Source organism: Phalacrocorax carbo, chromosome 5 (assembly GCF_963921805.1).
Source record: "Phalacrocorax carbo chromosome 5, bPhaCar2.1, whole genome shotgun sequence".
Classification (NCBI taxonomy): Eukaryota; Metazoa; Chordata; class Aves; order Suliformes; family Phalacrocoracidae; genus Phalacrocorax; species Phalacrocorax carbo.
Window position 1 is genome coordinate 37656195 of NC_087517.1, and position 24524 is coordinate 37680718.

Below are 24524 nucleotides of genomic sequence, written 5' to 3' on the forward strand. Positions count from 1 at the left end.
AGAACCACTTCTGGTTTTATTCTCAGCCATCGCAGGTGTGGGCCTGATATATCTCATACTACAGCAAATGGGAAGATTTCCCTGGCTAAAGCCGGGTGAGGTTAAACCGCAATAAAAAGGCTGCAGAGGTAGGGAGAATTCTCTGAAATACAGTTAGAAAAATGGCAGTATATTAGTATTATTATTAACTTCTACTCTATGTTATTCTATTTCTTTACCAAAATGCTGTGGGAAAGAGGGAAGTGAGGTAAGAATCCGAATCAAACCCAGGGGGGTTTCCCATGTGAAGCTGTTCCTGACCTCCCCTTCACGCTCATGTGCTCTTGCTGTCTTCATGTATTGGACAGGCAGTGAGGGCCTTCACTCCGACCGATCTGTCCCGCAACGAGGGATTTGTGCAATCAGAGGGAGTGTGCCTGGTGGAACCAAGACATTCCCTACGCTCTACCTCTTTGCTATAAGCAATATTCCTTTGAAGGCAAACTGCCATTGATATTTTCCTCCTTTTTCCTCCTCTATCATTGATGTTATTTTTGTTACATTGTCTTTTTGTAGTTTAGTATGAAAGGGATTAGCTGCAACAGCCAGCAGTTTGTGCACACACTACAAGTAGGCAAAATTTGTCATGGTGACATCAAACCACTAACACAAACAGATCTATTACCCTTTCTCTCTTGCTTGGTAAGACAGCTGCCCTCAAGGTATTAGCCTCTCAGCCTCCCTGATAAATCACTGACGTAAAGGAAACCTGATTATCCCAACATAGCAGGGGTGGAGGATGCTATTCAGCTGCAGAAGAACATGGAAGAACAACATCCATGAGGCTTATAATGAAAGATTTTTGATATACTTAAGTAGTGAACAAAAATTTATTGCAAGAGATAGTTTGTCACTAGATTTACAGTTTCAGAGAACATAGTACAAAACATAGTGCATCAGCTTTGTCTAAACATTAAATAGGTGCAAATACACAAAGATAAAAAACAAAAAGTGAATACTTTACAACATAAGTTATAGAACTATAAATATATTTTATATACATTATACATATTCTAAGACATGATTTTCACTTATATATAGAGTTCATATTAGTATGAGACTATTCAGTGCTTTAGTTATAGTATAGGTCTGAACTTTACATGAATGTTTGCATCATTATACTTACAGTAAATGCTTCCCGAGGAACGAGGGATTTTATAACCAGTTTATTTCACAGAACTGTTTTGCAAAGCTGAGGGGACTGTAGAAACAGCAGGACCATTTAGCTGTAGGTTCCTTCCCCCATCCCAGAGAACCTGTCCTAAAAGAGGGGCTGCAGGGGAATGACAGCCGGGTGTGGGGACAGGAGGGATGGGAACACGGTGTGCGGCAGTGGGGGAAACGCCAGATGGGTCGGGTGCAGGACCGAGGGCGGCAGCAGAGGCAAATGTGGCGCGGCGACGAAAGCTGCGTGGCCCCCCGGGCAAAGCCTCGGTCCCACTGGTAGATGAGGTAAAGGTGCTCTAGAAAGAGTCGGGACCTGGGAGAGGAACTGCTGGTGGGGCTGGAGAACCTTCAACGTACTGGCGGCAGCGGCAGCGTGCTGCTGTAGGACGGTGTGATGGATGGTGGTAACGGAGGTAGAACACAGTGGTGGCTGCAAGGGTAAGGGCTGCAGCGGGGAATTCGGGGGCTGGATCACTGGGGAAGGGAAGGTGAACTTCACTTTGCTGGCCAGCATGTTTTGTGGCATGATCTGCTGATATGCCTCGGATGGGAGGTCTTTGAATTTTTCGTGGTTATCTGGAGGGAATATCAATGTCTGATCTGGCAGGGTGAGTGGGGCTATTAACTGCTCAGTAGTTAAAAAGGTATGACTGTTTATATGTGCTTCTTTGAATGGCAAGGGTGGTGGGCTGCTAAATATGCCAGGATTACACTGTACCCATTCGCTGGTCACCTCATTTATTTTCTCATGTGGTAGAGACTCAGACAATTCATAATGGCAAAGATAGGATTTAGGAGGAGCTTGCTCCAAATGTCTGCTGGGGAGAGGAAATTTGTAATGAGCTTGATTTTCATGACTGTTGATATTTTCTTTTTTCTTTTCATCTTGCAGAACTTCCTGTGTCCCAGCAGCTGCTGGAGCACTGTGCTCAGGAACAGAAGCAGCAGAATCTGCGACAACATCAGAAAATATACTTGGGGCACTCTCCATCCCTGTGCATGCTGTCAGTTTGTCGTTTTCCGGCACTTGCAAACTGTGAGTTTCTAGAGATGACTTGCTGTCCTCCAGCTGCATTGTTTCAGCCGTTTCTTTTGCATGATCAGCTTTGGGATCCACATTAGTTTCTTCTAGGCTGTCTTGAGTCAAGAAGTCCCCCAAAATACTTAATGTAGACTTTGCAGAATTTTCTTTGGAAGGTCTGGGGGTCTCACTTCTTGTGTTCCTGTGAAGGAATACATGACGGATTCTTATTTTCCTCCTCCTGCCTTTCCCTTTTGCCTTGTGATGTGTACCTAAAATATGCGCTTGCCTTAGATATTCTTCTGCTGATATTGTCTGTCCGTATGAGCTTTCATCTGAAGAAGAGGAATAGGTATGCTGTCTCCGCTTGCGGTGGGATTTTTCAGGTTCCTCTGTCAGAACATTGTAACCTCTCTTTATGGACTGGTTTTGACTCAGACTCTTCTCCTCACTGCAGTGTCCTAAACATTTATGCTCTGGGCTGCAGCTCGACTTCCTGACTTTCCAGCTACAACATGTTTTAGTGTACCTTAAGCTGTGCCTCCTGGAACTCAGAGCCAGATGCTTTGCCTGTCTCTGAGAGCTTGCTTTGCTCTTTCTGTGCAGTCGTTTACAACCATGGTGTTGGCCGCTATTTTTTGCACTCCAGATGTCACAGCAGCCTCTGTCCCCGTGTACATGATCTGACGCAGACATGACTCTCTTACTACCATTCTCAATGCCAAGTTTTTGATGTGGCTGCTGTATCTCACCTGTAGCTAGCCAGAGGTTTTCCACATCATGTCTGCACTTCTCTGGATTATTTTGGAGGTGCTGATATTTGTTTTCATCTCTGTAACTAATTTCTTTTTCAGTCACTGAGGACATCTCCATTTCTGTCGATGTTGTGTCCCCACAGTGATGATGACGACAATGACATGATTTTCTTCTCCTTTTCCGTTTTCTACTTTTGTGAAGCCATTTTTCATGGCTTTCTTTGACCCAGACTTTGTTATATTTCTCATCTGTCACAGTGTTTTGTCGTAAGTGATTTTTAGAAATGGGATACTTTTCTATTTTTCTAATCCTGAATGACTCATCCAAGGACACTTTATTTTGCTTTTTTGTAAGATCACAATTTCTGATGAGGGAAACATCACTTACAAGGGGTACTGTATAGTTGCACACATTTTCATTAATTTCTGTTTCATAATCACCACACTCTGAAGTGGGTTTATTTGTAAAATCTGAGACTAAGCTAATGTTGGATTCAGTTTTATGGTACAAATGAGGTATGTCTGGCTGATGCTTAGACTTTTCTTGGCTGTTAATTGCTCTTGATGACTTGAAATCAAAATATAAAGGATTACAGCTATAAGAAATCGACGGGTCTGTACTTGTGTAAATTAACATTTCCGATGGCCACTGAAGGATATTTGATCCATATTTGCTAAGAACAGGAACAAAGGGTTCACAAGGTCTCTTGCGCATGTCCAGTTTTCTTTGTGGGGCTCTACTACTATCTTCTTCAGTCAGTGATGGAACTAATGCACCTGCCCCCATCTTTTTTATTTCAGTTTCAGCTGTGGATGAATCACTGTTCCTGTCTTTATCATTTTCCTCCACAACATCCTGCAGAGATAAACAATCTTCTGCAACTGCCCGCACAAGAGCCCTGTCCACCCGCAGCTCGTACCCGCTGCAGTCCAGCGGCAGGACCTGAGCACTGTCTGCAACCACAGGCAGCGTTTGGTCTGGTAAATCTGCTGCACTTACACCGATACCGTAGCCATCCATGTCTGAGGACACCAGCTGCTTTGAATGGGACACAGTAGGAGTTAATACAGGACTCTCTAGTGCCCTGCTTTCTTCACTGGCCAGCTCTTTTGACTCCTGAGCTTCAGGAGTTTCTGCTGTGTCTATGCATTTTTCCACCAGCGGATGAAAACAGTTATGTTTCTCCTCAGGGCACAGGACTATTTCTGATGCTGAGGGAGACTGAAGGTTACATGCTTCTGGAACAAACCTACTTCTTCTGCTAAATCCGTGCTCCATAGATGTTTCATCATTATATTCATAGAAAACGGCAGCTGAAGACTCCAGTTTGACGGCTGCTTTCTTAGGAAAAGCAAAAGAGAACCCAACTCTATGTCCTTGAGCTCCTTGAACCTGATCTCCACATTTGTTAATGTCAGATTTATTACTACAGCCATTTCCAGGAGTGGAGGAAATAATAGAAGCAACATCTTTACAATTCTGTGCGCCGTGCATTGATGTACAGCTGAAATCCTGTTTGTTGGCAGAATCTAGGGCAGCACTTTGTGGGATATCATTGCCGTGATCTCGCACAGTCACTGTAGTGGATTTGAACATAGGGCCACTTCCAGGAGCACTAGGAAGGAAAACAAAACTCCGAGTCAGTCCCTTTCAGAGAACTGCAGACAGAAACATTGTGTTAAATTGGCATTTAAGAGTTTTCTTAAGGAAAGAGGAAGAATCTGTGGATCCGTAGGTTTAGAATATGGGGAAAAAAATCATATTTTATAATAAGATCAGTTGACTAGTGTAAAAAAATAAAATTGTGTCCCCAGTTCCTTCACGTGAAGTTATCAGCTGAAGGGCTAATATTCCTACAAGGTAGTTCGCTTTTCCTAGCCGTACTGGCTGGCCTAATGAGAGACTGTATATCTCCCTAGAAATCTTGCTTTTCCTCCCAGTAGGCCATCATGGTTACAACACTATTACTACAAATAGTAGAGGTTTTACATTCCTTTGTGCTACAAAATAAGTTAAAAAAGAGAGCACCTCATAGACCATTTCCCTCTTACTCATCACCCTAGTGACTGCTGCTCTGCCCACAGGCAAGCACCCAGCAGCCCCCATCCTATTTGTGTCCACAGACCAAACCATCGCAATCTTAGCAATTTCTTTTGTGGAAAAATAATATTGGGGAGAGTGTTTCAGCTGACAGGAGTGCAGTAAGTGATTCATCCCTCTTGAGAAAAAATTTATCACTGTCTACTTCTGTTCTTCATTTCATGTCCTCTTCCCATCTGTTCTATTTGACTTAATAGGAAGCAAAGAGAAGAGCAAAAACTGTTTAAGCTGCCAGTTTTCCAGGATCCACAGGAACCGCTCAACACTAGGAGTAATGTTAAAACACCTTTTTCTGTTTGTTTTAACCAAATTATTCTATGTTACAGTGCAGAGTACTAGGTGATGGGTCACTGGGAAAACTTGCAACTGTTGTTTAGGACCCCAAGAAGTGCTGAAATAAAGAATGATGAACTTAATCTATTTGGTCTAGAAATTAAGGTAGAGGTTTTGTGAGAAAGGAACTCCTCATGAGAATTCCGCTTTGTCCAGTTCTTCATAAATTTAATATATATATTAAAAACTCCACACAAATACCTCCTTTAACAGAATAAAATGGTGACTTCTACAAAACCAACCGAGAAAACACCAGTTTAAAAAATCCTGTGCATCTTATATCACATCTCAAAGGATGCAAAGTGGTAGCAAACAGCAATTCTTAAACAGAGAAATAAAGCTCAGAGATAAAGTCTCCTTCAGGAAGTAGAAGAAGGGTATTTAAAAAAACGAACAAACAAAAAACCAGAAACAACAAACCCTCACAAAATCTATGCTTCACTAGCATGGAAAAGGGGAAACAATAAGTTCCTCTTTCTCCTGAAACATGTTAAATTCAGATTTTGGAGTATGTTTCGGGGGAATAATATCTAATATCCTCAAGTATATTTGGACAATTAAAACACTGATGGAGGAGAAAGAGTCTCTTCATGTATTTTTTTCATAAAAAGATTAAAAAATTATAATTGGGTGTCACCTTGCACATATCAAACAGACCTCACAACATTCATGTCCCATCCACCTGCTTAGACAGACTTTGTTTCAGCATGCTGCCCACCACCCAGACTGTGGGGAAAAAGACTATTACTGAACAAAAGCTACAACTTCGTTGGACTTTGTTAGTTCATCTGGTGAGACAAAGGCTGGGTAAAAAAACCCCCAAACATTTGTGTTCGACCATCTAGTTTTTTACTTCTCTACAGATTCCACTGTGAAAAACTGGATGTATATTTTCAGCGGCTTGTCAGTGTCATATTTAAGTGAGAATACAGTCATAACTAGCAAGTGTAATATTAATTTCAACAGTATGCCTAGATGCAATACTAAAATGTATGACTAGCAAGAAGTCACTTTTGCAGAGGGAGGTAAACACACTGTTGAGATGGGGAAAAGAAGCACTTACCTTTTAATATGAAAAACCTAGTTATTGAAATTTAAAACTAGATTTCTGGATGCTTTCCCAGGCAAGCAGTTTGAAAACTAAATCGCAGAGATCTGTTACATCCTAGAAAGACAGACTGTATTCCTCACCTCATCAATGAAGTAGTGTCAGCCTGCAAATGCATGACCTAGTTCACTCAGCTTTCAACTAATGTGCCTGGTTTTATGAAATATATATCTTCTTTTAAACTAAAAATACATACCATTTTAGCTCCAATGAAAAAAGCAATGTTGAACATTCATTTCTGCACATAGTGTGAATCAAAATACTGTACACATACTGCTTCAAAAATGCCACAAAATGCGTGTGTGGGGCTCCAGCTGAGGGACTCCAACAGCCCTGCATCCCACAGCACCAGCTACAGTGGAGGGATTATTTTAAAGTATTTTTTATGTTTCAGCAGCTACGCACTCACCACGTTGTCTCTTTTCTTAGTTCAGCTAGCTTGTGCAAACGTTGAAGAGCTTTTTCCTGTTTCCTTTCATCTTTCCGTGACTTAGATGCTACATTTCGAGCAAACTCCCTCTGTTTCAGTTCCTTCAGTCTCTGCAAGAAATAGTCATATAATACACACAAAAAAAATGGGTGATAAAATGTGTATAATGACAGTTACTTTCTGGTAAGCACTTATGGCACGAATTATTTTTGAACCTAACCAAAGTGACCCATTCAATAAATGTATACATTTCAAGTGAATAATCAAAATACATAGAGATGCTCGAGACAGGTTAGATAGGTTAGAGATAACCCAGAAAATTTTACTGTAGCTTCTGTGATTAATGTAGACCAGCCTCAGTAGGATGAGGCAATCTTCATCCAGAATTTTGCTCGTGACTCATGACTCTCTTCCCAAAAACTTCCCACAGCCTGATTGCTCTTTGAGATAGTAATAAAAAATAATGAGACCACACCAGATATTTTTCCACAAAGCCACTCTGTAGCCTGTTGACCCCCCCAGCCATTATTAAATCTCAGGTTTTTCTGCATGAGACATTGGGCATACCATTTGTCACCGCTGAACCGCGGGAGGTCTCTGTCAGCCCTTTTCTCCAGCCTACCAAGGTCCCTCTGGACCTGCCCTGCCACATTATGAGCGTGCCATCATCTGCAAAGCTCCTGAGAGTGCACTGTCCTGCCTCCCAGGCCGTTACTAAAGATGTTAAAGGGTCCTGTCGAGCTGGGATTCCCAAGGGATGTAAAGGCCAGAGAAATCTTGCATTTTGAAATGGGAAGATCTTCCCTTTGAAGGAGCTTGTTTCCTGCTCTCACTGGTGTCTGATGCAGCGGTCAAGCAGAAAGTGAAGTTCGATCCAGTATCTCATTTGATTTAATCTCCAGCCTGTTTCTTTGGGGGGAAATTAAAATGCATAGCTTTGATTCTCCACACAAAAAGGGGATATAATTTTCTTTATATCGCAGAAGGATGATATGCAGACATTTTCCTAAACCTTCATGTCAGCAAAAAGTATTCCCATAAGTCTCAAACCCCATCGCTGTTACTCAGTGTGTCCCCAGTTGCTCAGTGTGTCCCCAACATGGCTCACAGTCTAGATGACATCATCTTGAAACATCATAATCTTAAGATTCTGGGAAGATCCCAGTAACTGAGTCACCATCCAGGAGATATTTAAAAGATGTGCAGATGTGATGCTTAGGGACATGGTTTAGTGGTGGATGTGGCAGTGTTAAATTAACTGTTGGACTTAATGATTTTAAAGGTCTTTTCCAACCTAAATGATTCTATGATTCTATAACTTGCCACCATTTTACTATCCAAGGGCTGACAGCTGGCCACGAAGAGGAGCCACGTGGATTTGTAAAAGCAATACTTCCAGCTTCAAATTGCTCAAGGGGTATTGAGAACTTTTCTTACCACCGATGGCACATGTTGGATACACACGTAATGGAGTTTGCAGAACTCTATAAGCACTGTTCTCCTGCTCCTCAATTTTTTTAATTTGCCCCTTTTGTGATTTTTTTTTCCTGTTCACAGAAAAATATCCCTCATATAACAGCATTCATTTACACACTGGGTTTGTCTTTGCCATTTTGGGTGCTGTTAATATTACCTTGACAGTCCATTTAATGCCAAGAAACATATACATAGAAACACGTTGAGAAAGCACACACACTTGCAGAAAAATGAGTACTACTCTCTATTTTCAATTTTTGTGTTATTTTTCAAACTACTGGCTATTCCTTTGAAGACATCCTTGATAGATATAGAGAAATCATTTGAAAGGTAATCATTTCTACCATTTATATTTTTTAGAGTTATCAACATTTCTACCACTGTGCTAATGCAGTGAAAGGTTATAAATTCACCCAGAACGGGATGTACGGTAACTTTTTTCCACAAAAAAGAGTTTGAAACGTGAAGCATCTTTGTAGAACATTTCTTACCCCTGTGCATTCTTGTTTTCCTAAAGATGGTATGATACTGACCCTGCTTCCCACCAGCCACTTATGAAATCTGAAGTATTTAATTTCATAAGTGACTTCTGAGTACTCAGAATACCAGAGAAGGGATGAAGTTTGCTTCTTCCCCTCCCCACCTCCAGCCCTTGGGCATTTAAAGACAGGATTTCATTCCGTTTTGTAGAGCTCAACAATTCTTCAGGTTTTTTTCCCCTCCAATGCATAAGGAAAGAAGTGTGTGACAAAACAAGGGAAGAAAAGAGAGGTAAAAGGGTGCTTTTTCACAAGGTTAAAAAGGAGAAGCTGAAGTGTATACAAATCCATAATCACCCCCCAGAAGCAGCACTTCACTGTAATTTCTGGAATGATTGTAATTAGTGAGTTGATTCTGTCCAGATTTTGACCCCTCTTCCCTTACTACTGAAAGTTAGCAGGACTTCGTGCCATCAGGAGTGCCAAAGTTAACACGACTCCATGTTTCAGGGTGTAAGTAGGGACTCACTCGCAGTGAGTAGGGACAATGCTGTTAAAGGTAGTTTTACAAGATCTTGGAGGCACAGAAGAGGTGCCTATCATTGCCAAGCAAACATCACTCTACTGATCTGAGCATCTCATCAGCCCGATTACTTATTATCATTATAGCACAGACCACCTCTGGTACAGAATAACCATTCACAATTTTAAAGTAATTAAATTGTTTCCCTTGGTTGCTACAAGTAGGTGTCAACGTGTAAGACAGAGGAGCCTGGCAGAGTTTTTGTGTGCACAGCCTTTGTGTCGGACTGTCTGTTCTTCTCTTCTGGAGAACTACCCGTCCCAGAGCTCCCCTTCTGTCAGACCTCCTGTCAAATACACCGCCCCTTTCCTGTACAGAAAACTGGTCTTAGCAGATTATGAACTAGTTATACAATGTGGGTTTTCTTCCTTACAACTGCTATCTCAGTCTTTTCCATGGAGAGCTTTAACGATCTATAAGGATTATACCTTGGTAACTCCCAAGGACTTTATTTAGCAAATGCATATGTGTAAGTGGAACTTTTCTTAGTTGTAAGCCACAAAACATGCACCTGGTGCAACTTGATTTGAGGCCTGATTGGGTGGTTCCAAAAAATACTGTTTCCTATACATGAAAGGTCATCTCAGTGAGAAAATGTGTGTCCCCATTTTTTGATATTGTAGTTATTTTCCATTTGTCTTTGTTTAGCCATCTGATGAACTATCACCACCTGCATTCCCTTACTGCACTTAGTCATGCTAGTGATTGCTATCACTGCATTTATGCTGCCCTATATTTGTATTTTGTTGGGTTTGCCTGCATTATGCAAATGAAAGCAAGATATTACCCAATTATATGTAAAACGCCATCAGTCCATGCATTCTGAGCATCATGAGGCCCCCCCCAACAGTGTTCAAAGTAAACGGCAGCAATAAAAAAAGTGTGCCTTATTCCTAAAAAGCATCTTTTTCTTAATGTTTTTATGCCTTTCCAAGTGGCAGAGCTAGTCACTGATGCTAACTTCAATAGTTAGTTTAACGCCTGTTATGTTTGTTTTGTTTCCATGGATCAGCAAGCAAATAATTAGCAGGCAGTCATACAGTATTTATATATGATTCCCTCCTGTATTTTGCTCTGCTTGTGAACCAGCTCAAAATGTGTAAGTCCTAGCAAGCAGAGTTCAACAAACTGTTCACGATGAATAAATAAATGACATTTCTCCAAGAGAACTAAATGCCTTCATCATTATCCTGATGGACTGTATTGCCACTTTGAACCTGCAGAGCACGGACCACTGTTGGTTCGCAAATCACTTCCCCCACCCTGAAGCAATGGGAAGCCTGACCCCAATTCTCCAGCCTTGCAATGGGATCCTGCACTGGGTTGCTTTTACTCTGGCAGAAGCTGGATTATTTAAAAAAAAATCTAACTGTTAACACTGGGCCTGAAGCAGAAATATTCCATTATTTCTAACAAACTCAGCTGGGAATCTTACTGCAGACCCACTACATCATGCTGAGCTGAAGTATGCAAGTCCAGATGAAAAGGAAGACTTTACTACGTACCTACGCATGGATAAAACTATACATGAGAAGACCACATGAGGTCCTAACTCAGATGTGGTTGCATTTAACTCAGAGTCATGCAGCTCAGGTGTCATGAGGCTTGCCATGGAAGATGCCCACTAAAAAATATCAAAGAAATCCTAAGTGGACTTCCAACAGGACCTCATTTCTGGTTACTTCAATGTTGTCTTTATTCCCCCATTTACCACATTAGACAGTTAATTTTAGCATGCCGCTTTTCAAAAAGCTCATGCTAAGTTTCCTAATTCTCTCCTGCATTTTAGAATATAGGAACCACAAACCTAGAGTCGGAGTCAGGTGCCTGAAGAACTCCGTGGATCAAAGCTTTCTGAAAGCAAAGACACATTATGGTGTTAAGTGCACTTCTTACATCACTATTACAAGCCTTCTGCCACCTTGCAAAGTGGTTGTTGGCTTGTTCGTGTTGTGGTTTTTTTTTTAAAAAAAAAACACCTCAGGATTTAAGCACTTGTAACAATAGCACTTCAAACTAATAGGTCTTCAAAATATTGAGAAGACATTAATTAATAATATATGCCTGGGACAACAAAAGCATGTAAAGGCTGAATAGTGAAACACAATGTACCTGAATACTACGATAGCAGATGATAAAATCGTGGGTGTGTGGGGGGACAGGACACAAACCCAAAAACAACAACAAAAAAACCTCAGTTTCAAATAACTTTATACCTTGAAACATATACTTTAATGTTATCAGAACTGACTCTGAAGAAAAGCAGTGACACTTTTAACAAAGTTTATTAAACTGAAGGGGAAATCATAACAAGCATCAGGTTCTCTCCGCAGTGTTAATATCTCACATAAAATCCAGCCATCCCTCCCAGCACAAAGGCATCACCTAAGGACTGCTTATTCAGAGAGGCTCTCATAAACTACCCGTGCAAAGCTTATCTCCCTAGTCTCAGAACAACTTTAACAGGGTCATGAACCAATGGGAACAGTTTTTATAATAGCAGAAGTCAGAAAGATGCCTATCAGGGGACTTCAGGGCAGTGCAATTCAGATATCATTATGCTAATTTGCTTTTGACCTTAGATTAACAATTAAATTATGTGGACTTTTACGATGCTGAAAATATGCAGACCATAAACTCATTTTCTGATCAATGGAAGTGTAAAATTATAGAACTTAACAGCCATGACATCAAATTTTGCTGCTTTATTGTCTTTTTATTTTATCAGGAAAAATGACCGTAATTCCAGTAGTCACTCAATCAAGAATTTATGTGATTGTTAGCTTTTAAAAATGACTCATCAAAATAAAACTTCTTTTTCTTGCTCCCTAACTATGAAATACTCAAAGCTGCAGCCCAAATAGCATAGGTAGGTTGCTAAAGCCCTTTATATATTGAGCACTAAAATACCAAGTGTTTGTGTTACACCTTGAAATTTCTGTCATAGCTCTTTTTCAAGTTAGTTGCTTCTGAAAGATCAGATATAGCAGAGCCACAGCTAACATGGGAACCTTTGAGAAAGTAGACAAGTGATCAGGGAAAGAGTCCAGCGCCTAATTCATTCCTATAGCTTTACATTACATTAAGAGAACTGACATACTGTCATGTCTATGCCACACACCAGAAAATGCAGCTGCTGCTTAACTGGCACAAGGACTTGTGTCTGGCTTAACTGGCACAAGGACTGTAATGGCAGGTGAAGCTAAATGCAGTAATTGATGAAGAATTAAACTGCTAAATTGCCCATGTCAGAAGAGGGAGAACAAGGAGACTGCAATGCTGCAGCCATGGGCATCAGCACCGGTTTTGGTGAACAACCTGCCACACCGAGAGAGCAAGGCACAAGTCTGCTCCTACTCCACTCCCCCAGCCAGCGACAGCAGCATTAGGCTGAGACCACGAAGATACACGATAGTCAGTTCTACACGTGTGTCCTAAATCCAGCACGAGCTTCCCCAGTTCCTATGATGCCTATAACTCCATTTGCACCCTGAAAGAACCTCTTAGTTCATTGTAGCTGCCTCCTGCCCTTCAAAAATTTGCTAATTACCTAAACACGGAGAACACATGCAGTGTTGGTAGTTCATCACTGTCGTAGACGTGGCACAAAAGTGGCAATGGGACTTTTTAAAAATTAATATTTCTTCCCTCTAAATCTGTATATGATATAAAACATTTTAAATTGTTAATAAAGGGAGGTTTTGGCTTATATTCAGTTTGTTCTTTTAAAAAATCTGATTACTGCTTAATACAGGGATTAAATATGAGTATTTCTTAGCTGCCGGTGATTATTCTAGAAGCTGAGCATATTCCCCTTCCTCTGAATACTACATGACTCCGTTTACTGAGATGGTTTATTGCTTCTTTATGTAAATTATGGTATGAAACAGAGCAACGAGGTACTCATTAGATAAACACTTGTCACACCAAACCAGATTAGTATCCTTTCGCAAAGAGGACTGAGCTTAATCAATTATAAATAATAACTGAATAGATCAGAGCTCCTGTAACACCTGTAAACACTTAAATGGGGAATGAAATGTGCTATTTAAAGAAGAATACATTGCTTACTAAGATGTAAAGTACACATACTTTCCTTCTGTCTTTGGTGGTTCGTGTAGGCATATGTATTTTAATGTTCTGCAACTGGAGACTTCTCCACTTCACACAGCACAACAGGGCAGCATCTCTTCACTTGCGCTCTGGTCTGCAATTCTACATACTTTTCATGACCATATCTTTCATGTTATTAAAAAAAATTCTCCCTTTGTAAAGACTATAGAAAAAAATAAAGCTCCAAGAAAACAATACTATACTACAAGAATAACCTACCCTGTTAGTGCTACAGGCTTTCCCTAGCAGAAGTTAAACAGAAAGGAGAAATGTCAAGATTTCTCAATGAAATTAGTAATTCAATCACTCAAGTAAGTGTGCTAAGGAAGAAATTAATAAAGAATTTTTTTTTTCATGCTGCCAGTATGGAATTATTGCTATAATGTGTTCCTGCAACAGAAGAGGAACAGGGGGGAATTTTAACAGACGCCTACAACTGCATGATGGGGAGTTATGCGGCAGATGGAGTCACTTCTTGCTAGCGGCAGGGAAAGCTTCCCTGATATGGGGGTTCAGCACCAGAACGCATTACCTACAGGTACCAGGGCTTTTCCAACCCTGCAGAAATTCAGGACGTTGCTGAAAAAAGCCCCATCTTACTCAGTGATTTCGTATTGGTGAGCAGGAAGCCAGCAGCTCCTTCCAACCACCATTTCTACGATGTAGTGAGTTATCCCATCTCCTCACTTTATCAGTGTATGGACTGCATTGGCCACTCACTTTGTTTTTAAGAGGCCTTTAATAAATAACATTAATCTATTGCTGGTTTATGAATAACTTTCATGTTGTTGCAAGATATAAGCTACTTCTAACTGCCTCTGCCTATGGCTGTATGTATCTCACTTTAAGCTGCAAAATTTAAACCTTTTCCTAAAAACTAAGCGCTCCACAAATCTGCAACAGAACCACATTTTATGTGGTCAGATATTAAGCCCTCCAGATGACAAGGAACACCTAGGTTGTGAATAATCCTTTTCCTCTCCTATTTCTACCACTAATTGCAGCCATACCCTCCTGATGGTCTTTTAATATTAGAAGCAATCTAACACACAGAGATACAGATCTATGCAGGATTTAAAAATAGTTAGTCCTTGGAGTCCACAGTATTGCTGAATAGTTAGAATGAGCTGAAGTGAAACTGTGCTTTTTCTAGCACTGTCACTAGCATCATCCTAGACTGGGGAGAAAGTGGGGATTAATTAAAAGGTAGGGGAGGCTGGGATTGTTTTACCTGCCCATCATGAGCCTGAAGGGAGGCAGGTGAGAAGATGAGATTCTTTATGATTTGGGAGATTTTTATTACCTTTAAATAAATCGATGCAATGCAAATGTTCACAGACAACTGTAACTTGCTCATGAGCACAATTGAGCAATATGCAGTAGTTCGGTTTGTTGTGTAGTCTGCAAAAAAGCACCCGTGAACCAGCTTTTACATTCAGATCCTAAAAATCTATATTAAATACGTGTGTTATGTGTACAACAGAAAATTCACATTGGTCTTTTCCACCTTTGTGATCTAAAAACTGAAATTGTTTTATCATGAAATATAATTAGTTTTTGAGACTACTTCGTACTCGTATATGAAGCATCTTTCTTGTAAAATGTCTTGAGTTCAGTTAGATTTTCCTATGTAAGTTCATAGGGAAAAAATAAATGAAACTTGAGCTTAAAATAAAAACTGAAACCAAATGAAAACATAATTGTTTTCAAAGTCATGAAGATAATCATCACATTAAATATTTTGCACACTTGCACCTGTAATAGAAACGAAAGATAGTTATCTTTGATGAAGATCTTACTAATTACTCTTGATTAGGTGACTGCAAAAGATATACGCTGGAGTAATAGAAGGAAAAGTAAATCTTACTTTGCTTTTTATTCTTTTCAATGCTTTTCCTTCAGAAATCATCTGCCAGAAACAAACACATACTTCATTATGTGATGATTAATGTCCTTCCCAGCATAGTAAGCCTCATGTTTCATCTGACATCATTCTGGTGCCTGTGCATCCTCTGCTTCTTTCCAGTACCCCGCTGCAGGATTCAGATAGCATTATGGCTTACAGTTGAACAAGGCTCCAGGACTTTGACAAATAACATGTTATGGAGCATAAATTAAGACTTTTGTTGCTTTTGTTTTAACTATGTTTTCTAAAGTTGACTAAATGGCCGCAGCATTGCCTTTGTGCAAAACCATTGTTTTAAGCCTGCAGAATTGCTGAGGTTGGTTACTGAATATTTCACTGTGATAGCTACTAACCACGTGAATAACAGCCTGATCTTATTGCAAACTGTAGGATATTTTTTGTTAGCTTCAGCAAAAATCAGCTGAATACCTCATAAATATTAAGGCCAAGACCAAAGAAAACAGCATAGAAGTACAGAACTAGCATCTTGCCTATCAAATTAATCTTACCCAATAATGAAAAAACATAAAGCTAACACACACTTATGTATCTGGAAAGCAGTTACATATGCTAGCCTCTAATCTGAAGGTATTTACTTTAATAACTCTAGGCCTAATTCTACTTCTCCTGAAGTCAATGGAGAAACTCCTGCTGAGCTCAGGGAGAGCAGAGGTTTTAAATTCACCATGGAAATTTTCAGCAACACTTAAGGAAGCTTCTTCAGTCACAAAGATTAGCGAAAAGATTGGTACACATCACACGTCACTTTTTTAAGGATCATTTTACCTTTACACCCACTCCTTCACCATTTAGGAATCTACTTCAAAAAAAAAAAATATGCAAAATTCTAAATCCTGTCAAGAAATGGTTATTCCTAGCACCGCTAGAGAAAAGGGCTTGACTCCACACTTCTGGGAAGACACAGGCAGCCTTAAGCATGAGGCTGCCCTCAGTGGCCACAGCTCCTCTCTGCTGATACAGAGGGACAACCCAGCACTGATCATTTCAGACATCATGTGCCATTGCCTGGTCCCACAGCATTATCCTCCACCTTCCCTTCACTCCAGTAGTGAAGTGTAAGCATCCAGAATACTTGGTCTGAACATGGCACATACGATACTTTCAAGTTTGACAGTTCTGTTGCAACCAAAATATTCATTCAGTTGAGGCATTGCTGCCTGATATTTTCAGTCACTGAGTGCTAAATGTTGATGACCACTTTATTCTCTGGCCAGTTACAATTTTCCATGCATAAATAATGACAGCTCTGCAACATCCCATCTAAACTCTTTCTGGAAAGCTTTAACCTATTGGAAAAAAAACAATTTGAGCAGCATTCAGCTTCTATACATCATTTCACAGAAACAACGACTTCCTCACCAAGTGGGCCAGCAAGAACCTTATGAAGTTCAACAAGGAGAAGTATAGAGTCATGCACCTGGGAAAACATAATCTGGGAGTGCAGCACAGACTGGGATCCACCTGGCTGGAGAGCAGCTCTGTGGAAAGGGACCTGGGGGTCCTGGTGGACAGAAAGCTCAACATGAGCGAACAGCGTGCTGCTGCGGCCAAGAAGGCCAACAGGCTGCTGGGTTGCATCAAAAAGGGCATCGCCAGCAGAGAGAAAGAAGTCATCATCCCACTCTACTCAGCACTTGTCAGGCCACACCTGGAGTACTGTGACCAGTTCCGGTCCCCGCTATGCAAAAGGGATGTGGACAGGCTGGAAGGGGTCCAGAGAAGGGCCACCAAGATGATCAGAGGACTGGGAAGCCTGCCATATGAGGATAGGCTGGGAGAGCTGGGTTTGTTCAGCCTTGAGAAAAGGAGGCTCACAGGGGATCTCATCACCATGCACCAGTACTTAAGGGGTAGCTACCAAGAAGACGGAGACTCCCTTTTGACACGGAGTCACATGGAGAGGACAAGGGGGAATGGACACAAGTTGCTCTTGGGGAGATTCCGATTGGACACAAGAGGGAAATTTTTCACAGTGAGGACAGTCACCCATTGGAATAATCTCCCCAGGGAAGTGGTTGACTCGGCCACGTTGGACACCTTCAAGAGTCGTCTGGACAGGGTGCTGGGCCATCTTGTCTCGACTGTGCTCTTCCCAGTAAGGTTGGACCAGATGATCCCTGGGGTCCCTTCCAACCTGTGATTATGTAAAATCTTTTCAGAAAAAGGTCACCTCTACACTTCTTTGGAGAGGGAATATTGAATTTCCTTTCAGAATGACATTTTAGTGGGAGATAGGGCCACAAAATGAATGTCTTCATCAACACACAAGTGCTAGATGGCTCAGCTGTTAAAGCTGTCTTTTACTTATTTTGGAGGCTGTTTTGCTGTTTTCTGCATGAATAACATTCTTGGTAGCTCTGAGATCTTTGAGACTTCATCCCACAACTCTTCACTCCAGTGTGCTCTAACACCTACTGGTGTCTATTGTGACCCATCAGCTTTTCACCTTGGTCAAAATGGTTCACTGGGTCTCTAGCACTGAAGTTCTCTCTCAGATCATGCTGCTATTCTGATTATCAGTCGTTCTTTACTGAAGGAGGACACAATACACTTTCTACAAGCACATTAAAAATTGCAAGCAGAAATTTTAAGTCTATGTTTTCAGCCTCTTTGGTCACTGACATTTTAGGAAAAACAACCCCATGCACCAGTACAGGCTGGGGGCTGAACTACTGGAAAGCAGCTCTGTTGAGAAGGACCTGGGAGTGCTGGTGGACAACAAGGTGACCTGGAGCCAACAATGTGCCCTTATGCCCAAGAAGGCCAATGGTATCCTGGGATGTATTAAAAGGAGTGTGGCCAGCAGACTGAGGGAGGTTGTCCTCCCCCTCTACTGTGCCCTAGTGAGACCACATTTGGAGTACTGTGTCCAGTTTTGGGCACCCCAGTTTAAGAAGGATGTGGAACTGCTTGAGCAAGTCCAGCAGAGAGATACCAAGATGATCAGGGGACTGGAGCATCTCCCTTATGAGGGAAGGCTGAGAGACCTGGGTTTGTTCAGCCTTGAGAAGAGGAGACTGAGGGGGGATTTCATCAATACCTATAAATATCTGAAAGGTGGGTGTCAGGATGATGGGACTAGGCTCTTTTGAATAGTGCCCATGACAGGACAAGGGGCAATGGGCACAAGTTGGAACACAGGCAGTTCCACCTCAATATGACAAAAAAATTCTTTCCTGTGAGGGTGCCAGAGCAGTGGCACAGGCTGCCCAGGGAGGTTGTGGAGTCTCCTTCCCTGGAGACATTCACAACCTGCCTGTATGCGTTCCTGTGCCCCCTGCTCTAGGTGTGCCTGCTCAAGGAGGGGGGTTGGGCAAGATGATCTCCAGAGGTCCCTTCCAACTCCTACTGTTCTGTGATTCTGTGAGAGACTGCCACGGAGACTGAAATGAACCTATCAAATCTTAAATCTTTCCATTCTCTACAATGTGCACAATGACTGAAAATGAGGAATTAATATTTACAGTGAGGATATCTAAAGCATATTTTCCATAATTCTTGAAGGGTACTCTAACAACTCTGGTGGTGCTGAAGGAGATACATGAATCCCCTCAAAGTGAGCTCTTTATTTTAATTCTTTATGTCAGAGCTAAATCACAATCACTTTCTCATATCAATTTTATACTGGATCACTGAGCTGTTCAAAGCCTCTGTTCACAAATTGCTTCTCGTCAGCAGGATCTGGCCCTTGCCAGAGATTATCCCAGGACCATGACAAGCTTCTTCAAAGAATATATACAATTGGACCAATGAAAACTGAGACAAGAATGGGCTTTTGCAATTTTTGACATACATCTCACAGCTATGGCTAATTGACACAGATAAAATCTGGTATCTTTAACCCAACTTTTAATATTATTCACACAGACTCCTCTGAGAAAAAAAAACCAAGATTAAAGAAAAAATTATTAAATATGAAGACTGCATCTTGCAAGGCAAAATGAATTAATACTGTAATTTGACTTATACTTTTATTTTCAACTATGCAAATGAAATGTGTTGTAAGGTAACTTTGATAACATACCACTGACATTACTGTGAGTAGCAGATATTGGTAGCAAGCAGTTATGAGAGCACGTGTCTCTGTTTATGTGTGTCTTCTACTGCATCATTACTTGTGCAGACTAAAATATTAGTAACTGTATAGCAAGGAAGTGCCACCACACTGTGTTAATAAAGTATTAAGGTATCAGTAAACCACAGCTTGGAGGCTAATGAGGGAAGCCAGGACCATAATACAGACCCCCAAAAGCACAAGCACAAGGTCATAGCAGAGGCCTTGGAAGTGGAAGGAACAGGATGGCACCAGGGTCCCAGGGCTATAAACAACTCACTAATGTTCAACTACTGTTTGCAAAAGGAATGCAACTTTAAAACATGCATAAAAGTGGGTCTAGGGATAAAAAGAAAATTAAAAAGCATCCAAATTACATAAAGCATACTTTATATAGCAAATTTCACTACAGTATGCAATTGGAAACCACTGGAGCATGTGCTTGTGTTAGTAAATACATTAAAATGACCCCAAATGGACCTCAGAGTGAGGAGAAATAAACCATCGAACTTCATCCCCTTCCTAGCACAAAGGAGGAAGAAACTACCGCACCACACTCCCCCACAAGTACTCGTTGTGCTGACAACTTGTAATGACATCTCCCTTTTCTTCTTGGGAGGACTGTAACATCAAAAAAGGATCTGACACTAGAAAGCTTACATATATCTGTATCATTATCTGGAATGAGCTCTTATAATTGGATAATTTGGGCTATAAGCGCCAGTATCATTGTAACTGGCCTAATAATAATTCTCCCAGTAGTCTGTTACGACTTTAGCTAAACCAGCAACAAATTTTTGGCTTTGCACATCAGGCGTGTTTCTTTCACCCACGTCAGGTGAAAGAAACCCAGTCAGGTATCCCAGCCTCGAGAACTGCTGAACCCACAATGAAATAATGATCGGTACAGCAGGTCCAGCTTTCTGTTTTAATGTAACCCAGAAGCAATTCACAGCAATATTCCCCTGCCTCAATCAGATATGAACCTTTTAGAAGATAATTTACCCTTGATTAAGAATCACTAGGAAATTAATAAAAACAACAATTAACTAATAACATAAAGCTCATTACCAAATGGAAATGTACCCAAATCTCAGTCCACATTCTTAAAGACAGAAAACAGTTCCTAAGGAAAATTTCACAATATCTTTTTTCACCTTTTCTTTCCAATAACAACAGCCAGGATAGAAATACATCCACACTCAGGATACAAGTTCTGATTAACAGGTGAGCATCGCACGTGGAAGACAGCACAAAGCACTACCTACAGCGCTGAACTCTGAAATCTGAACTGCTATATGCTGAAGCTTTGAGAAAAAGAAGAAAAAGAAGCCCAGAAAAAGCCATCTATCTGCCACATAAATAACAGAGGCAATTAACTAGGTGGACCTTCTGTATATCTCAGTAGAAGATAGATTTAAAATGTCTATACTCAAGGTATTCCTGGATAAAACACTGCCACAGAAAATGGAATATAAGAGCAAAAGCTTTATCATCTCAAGGCCAATGTAACTGTATGTTTAGGGAAGTTAAAAAAAAAAAGTGCCTTACTCTACCTACCTACAGCAAACTCAAAGAAACAAACAAAAGTACTCTGCAACTAAGAACTACCAGTGAGAGCTAAGAAACCCTTGCCCACTCTTCTTACAAAGACCAGAAAAAAAAATATCTTATTTTGAGAACTCCCAGCCCTGCAAACAAACCTCTTACCGTCCTCAAGCACTCCACAAACCTTGCTACAGCACTCCACAATTAATAAGTATTTACAGAACAGATTCTCTACTTTTGCACAAGATTTACACTATTCAGTTGAAACAGGTACCTTTGTTGATCTTTAATTTGGCAGGAGAACCCTCTGGGTGATCACCATGTTTTTCTGGTTCTGATTCCCCAAAGTTGTTGGTTTTTTAATTTTTTCAACTATACAAATCACTTACTTTCTAGAAGAATCTTATTGTTTTCTTTAATGAAGAACAGAGGAAAACCTTTCCACATATTTGGGTTCAAATTTCTTTATATACTTCTTTTCCTATGGATAGCTATAAAAAAATACATGAAGCAAATCATGACATTTCCTTCTATTCTACAAAAAATTTGGCTGTTTTCCCCACAAGTTACGCCCAATGGAAACCTAAATATTTCAGATACCTGCTCTCAGTCTTCACAACATCCCTTAAAGTAGGCTGGTTAAAATGTTACTTCTGCCTTAAGGTTCCCACATTACCGTTCCAAGATTTCTCAGATGTATGCTTTAGTGCCCTCTGGCTGGGATGGGAAAAAAGATCTGTAAGACACTTGTCTTTCCCTGCCACATCCTCTCTTTTTTTTTTCAAAAGTCCTACAGAAGATGCTTAGGGAAGGTTAGAAGAACACAACGTTACACAAGCGACACTTTTTTCCCTCTGCAGATCCTGGATATACTATTCAAATTCTTTATCTTAATGGCATTAAAATGACTCAACCTTTATTAAAGTCTTGAATCCATTCATCAAATTTATCATCGCCAAAGACTGTTTGTTGCCTGCTTCTGTAGGATGCACAGAATCACATAATCACAGGTTGGAAGGGACCCCAGGGATCGTCTAATCCAACCTTACCGGGAAGAGCACAGTCGAGACAAGATGGCCCAGCACCCTGTCCAGACGACTCTTGAAGGTGTCCAACGTGGCCGAGTCAACCACTTCCCTGGGGAGATTATTCCAATGGGTGACTGTCCTCACTGTGAAAAATTTCCCTCTTGTGTCCAATCGGAATCTCCCCAAGAGCAACTTGTGTCCATTCCCCCTTGTCCTCTCCATGTGACTCCGTGTCAAAAGGGAGTCTCCATCTTCTTGGTAGCTACCCCTTAAGTACTGGTGCATGGTGATGAGATCCCCTGTGAGCCTCCTTTTCTCAAGGCTGAACAAACCCAGCTCTCCCAGCCTATCCTCATATGGCAGGCTTCCCAGTCCTCTGATCATCTTGGTGGCCCTTCTCTGGACCCCTTCCAGCCTGTCCACATCCCTTTTGCATAGCGGGGACCGGAACTGGTCACAGTACTCCAGGTGTGGCCTGACAAGTGCTGAGTAGAGTGGGATGATGACTTCTTTCTCTCTGCTGGCGATGCCCTTTTTGATGCAACCCAGCAGCCTGTTGGCCTTCTTGGCCGCAGCAGCACGCTGTTCGCTCATGTTGAGCTTTCTGTCCACCAGGACCCCCAGGTCCCTTTCCACAGAGCTGCTCTCCAGCCAGGTGGATCCCAGTCTGTGCTGCACTCCCAGATTATGTTTTCCCAGGTGCATGACTCTATACTTCTCCTTGTTGAACTTCATAAGGCTCTTGCTGGCCCACTCTTCCAGCCTATCCAGATCTCCCTGCAGAGCAGCTCTCCCTTCTGGAGTGTCTACTTCCCCACTCAACTTGATGTCATCCACAGACTTCATCAGCCTACCCTTGATGCCGTTATCCAGATCACTTATGAAGATATTGAATAACATTGGGCCCAATATCAATCCCTGGGGGACTCCACTTGTGACAGGTTGCCACTTGGAAAAAGAGCTATTTACCACCACCCTTTGGGTGTGGCCCGTCAGCCAGTTCCCCACCCACTGCACAGACCACTTGTCTAGGCCATAACGCATTAATTTCTCCAGGAGAAGACTGTGGGGAACCGTATCAAAGGCCTTGGAGAAGTCCAGGTAGACAATGTCCACCGCCCGCCCCATGTCAACCAGGCAAGTCACTGTGTCATAAAAGGCCACCAGGTTTATCAAGCACCATCTGCCCTTAGTGAAGCCATCTTGGCTTTTCCCAATCACGTGCTTCATTTGACTTGTGATGGCCCCCAGGAGGATTCGCTCCATAACTTTCCCAGGGATTGAGGTAAGGCTGATGGGCCTATAGTTACCTGGATCCTCCCTCAAGCCTTTATTGTAGATAGGGGTAACATTTGCCTTCCTCCAGTCCTCTGGGACATCCCCCATTCTCCACGACTTCTCAAAGATTATGGAGAGTGGCCTTGCAAGGATGTCAGCCAGCTCTCTCAACACCCTCCGGTGGATGGTGTCAGGGCCCATTGATGTGTAGGGGTCAAGCTCCTGTAGTAATTCATGTACTAACTCTTCCTTCACTGATGGTGGGTCAGTGTTTGGATCAATTGGGAATTTTGTTCCCAAAGCCTGGGACCCAACAGTGCTGGTAAAGACAGAGGTGAAGAAGGTGTTGAGGATCTCTGCCTTTTCTGCATCATTGGTGATTGATTCTCCTTTTCCATTTAACAGCGGGCCTATGTTTTCTGTCTTTTTCTGCTTATGGTTGACATGTCTGAAGAAACCTTTCTTGTTATTTTTTATGTTTACAGCCAGTTTCAATTCAAATTGGGCTTTTGCTTTTCTAACTGCATCTCTGCACACTCTGGCTATGCCCTTGTAGTTCTCGGCAGATAATCCTCCGCTTCTCCATCTCTGGTATGCTTCCCTTTTGGATTTGAGTAGACCCAGGAGGTCATGGTTGAGCCAAGGGGACCTCTTGCTCTGCTTACTTCCCTTTCCTTTGTAGGAGATAAACTGGCTTTGTGCTTCCAATAGAGAGTTCTTGAAGAACTCCCAGCACTCACTAGCTCCTTTGTCTTCCATGGAAGCTTCGCATCTTATCCCTCCCAACTGAGCCCTGAGTGCACTGAAGTTTGCTCTTCTAAAATCCAGAACCCTTGTCTTAGAGCTGACCTTCAGCACGCTTAGCAGGATCCTGAACTCCACAATATTGTGGTCACTGCAGCCAAGGCTATCACTAACCGAGATATTACAAAGCAGGCTTTCTCGGTTTGTGAATATCAAGTCCAGCAGTGCCTCATTGCTGGTTGGCACATCTAACATTTGTACCAGGAAACAGTCCTCTATGCATCCCAGGAACTTGGTGGATGACACATGAGCTGCCATATTGTTCTTCCAGCAGATGTCT

At 41.6% G+C, this 24524-nt stretch overlaps 1 protein-coding gene across 1 annotated transcript in view; it reads right to left on the minus strand.

Moving 5' to 3' along the window:
• Positions 1 to 855: 855 nt before the first annotated feature.
• Positions 856 to 24524, minus strand: part of ZNF804A (zinc finger protein 804A) — a 158379-nt gene continuing 134710 nt past the window's right edge. Inside the window, exons 3-4 of the mRNA XM_064452050.1 lie at positions 6934 to 7064; positions 856 to 4598 (exon numbers count right to left, since the gene is read on the minus strand). Of these exons, the coding sequence (XP_064308120.1) occupies positions 1301 to 4598; positions 6934 to 7064 (3429 nt within the window). The 3' untranslated portion in view covers positions 856 to 1300. The remainder of the gene's footprint in view (positions 4599 to 6933; positions 7065 to 24524) is intronic.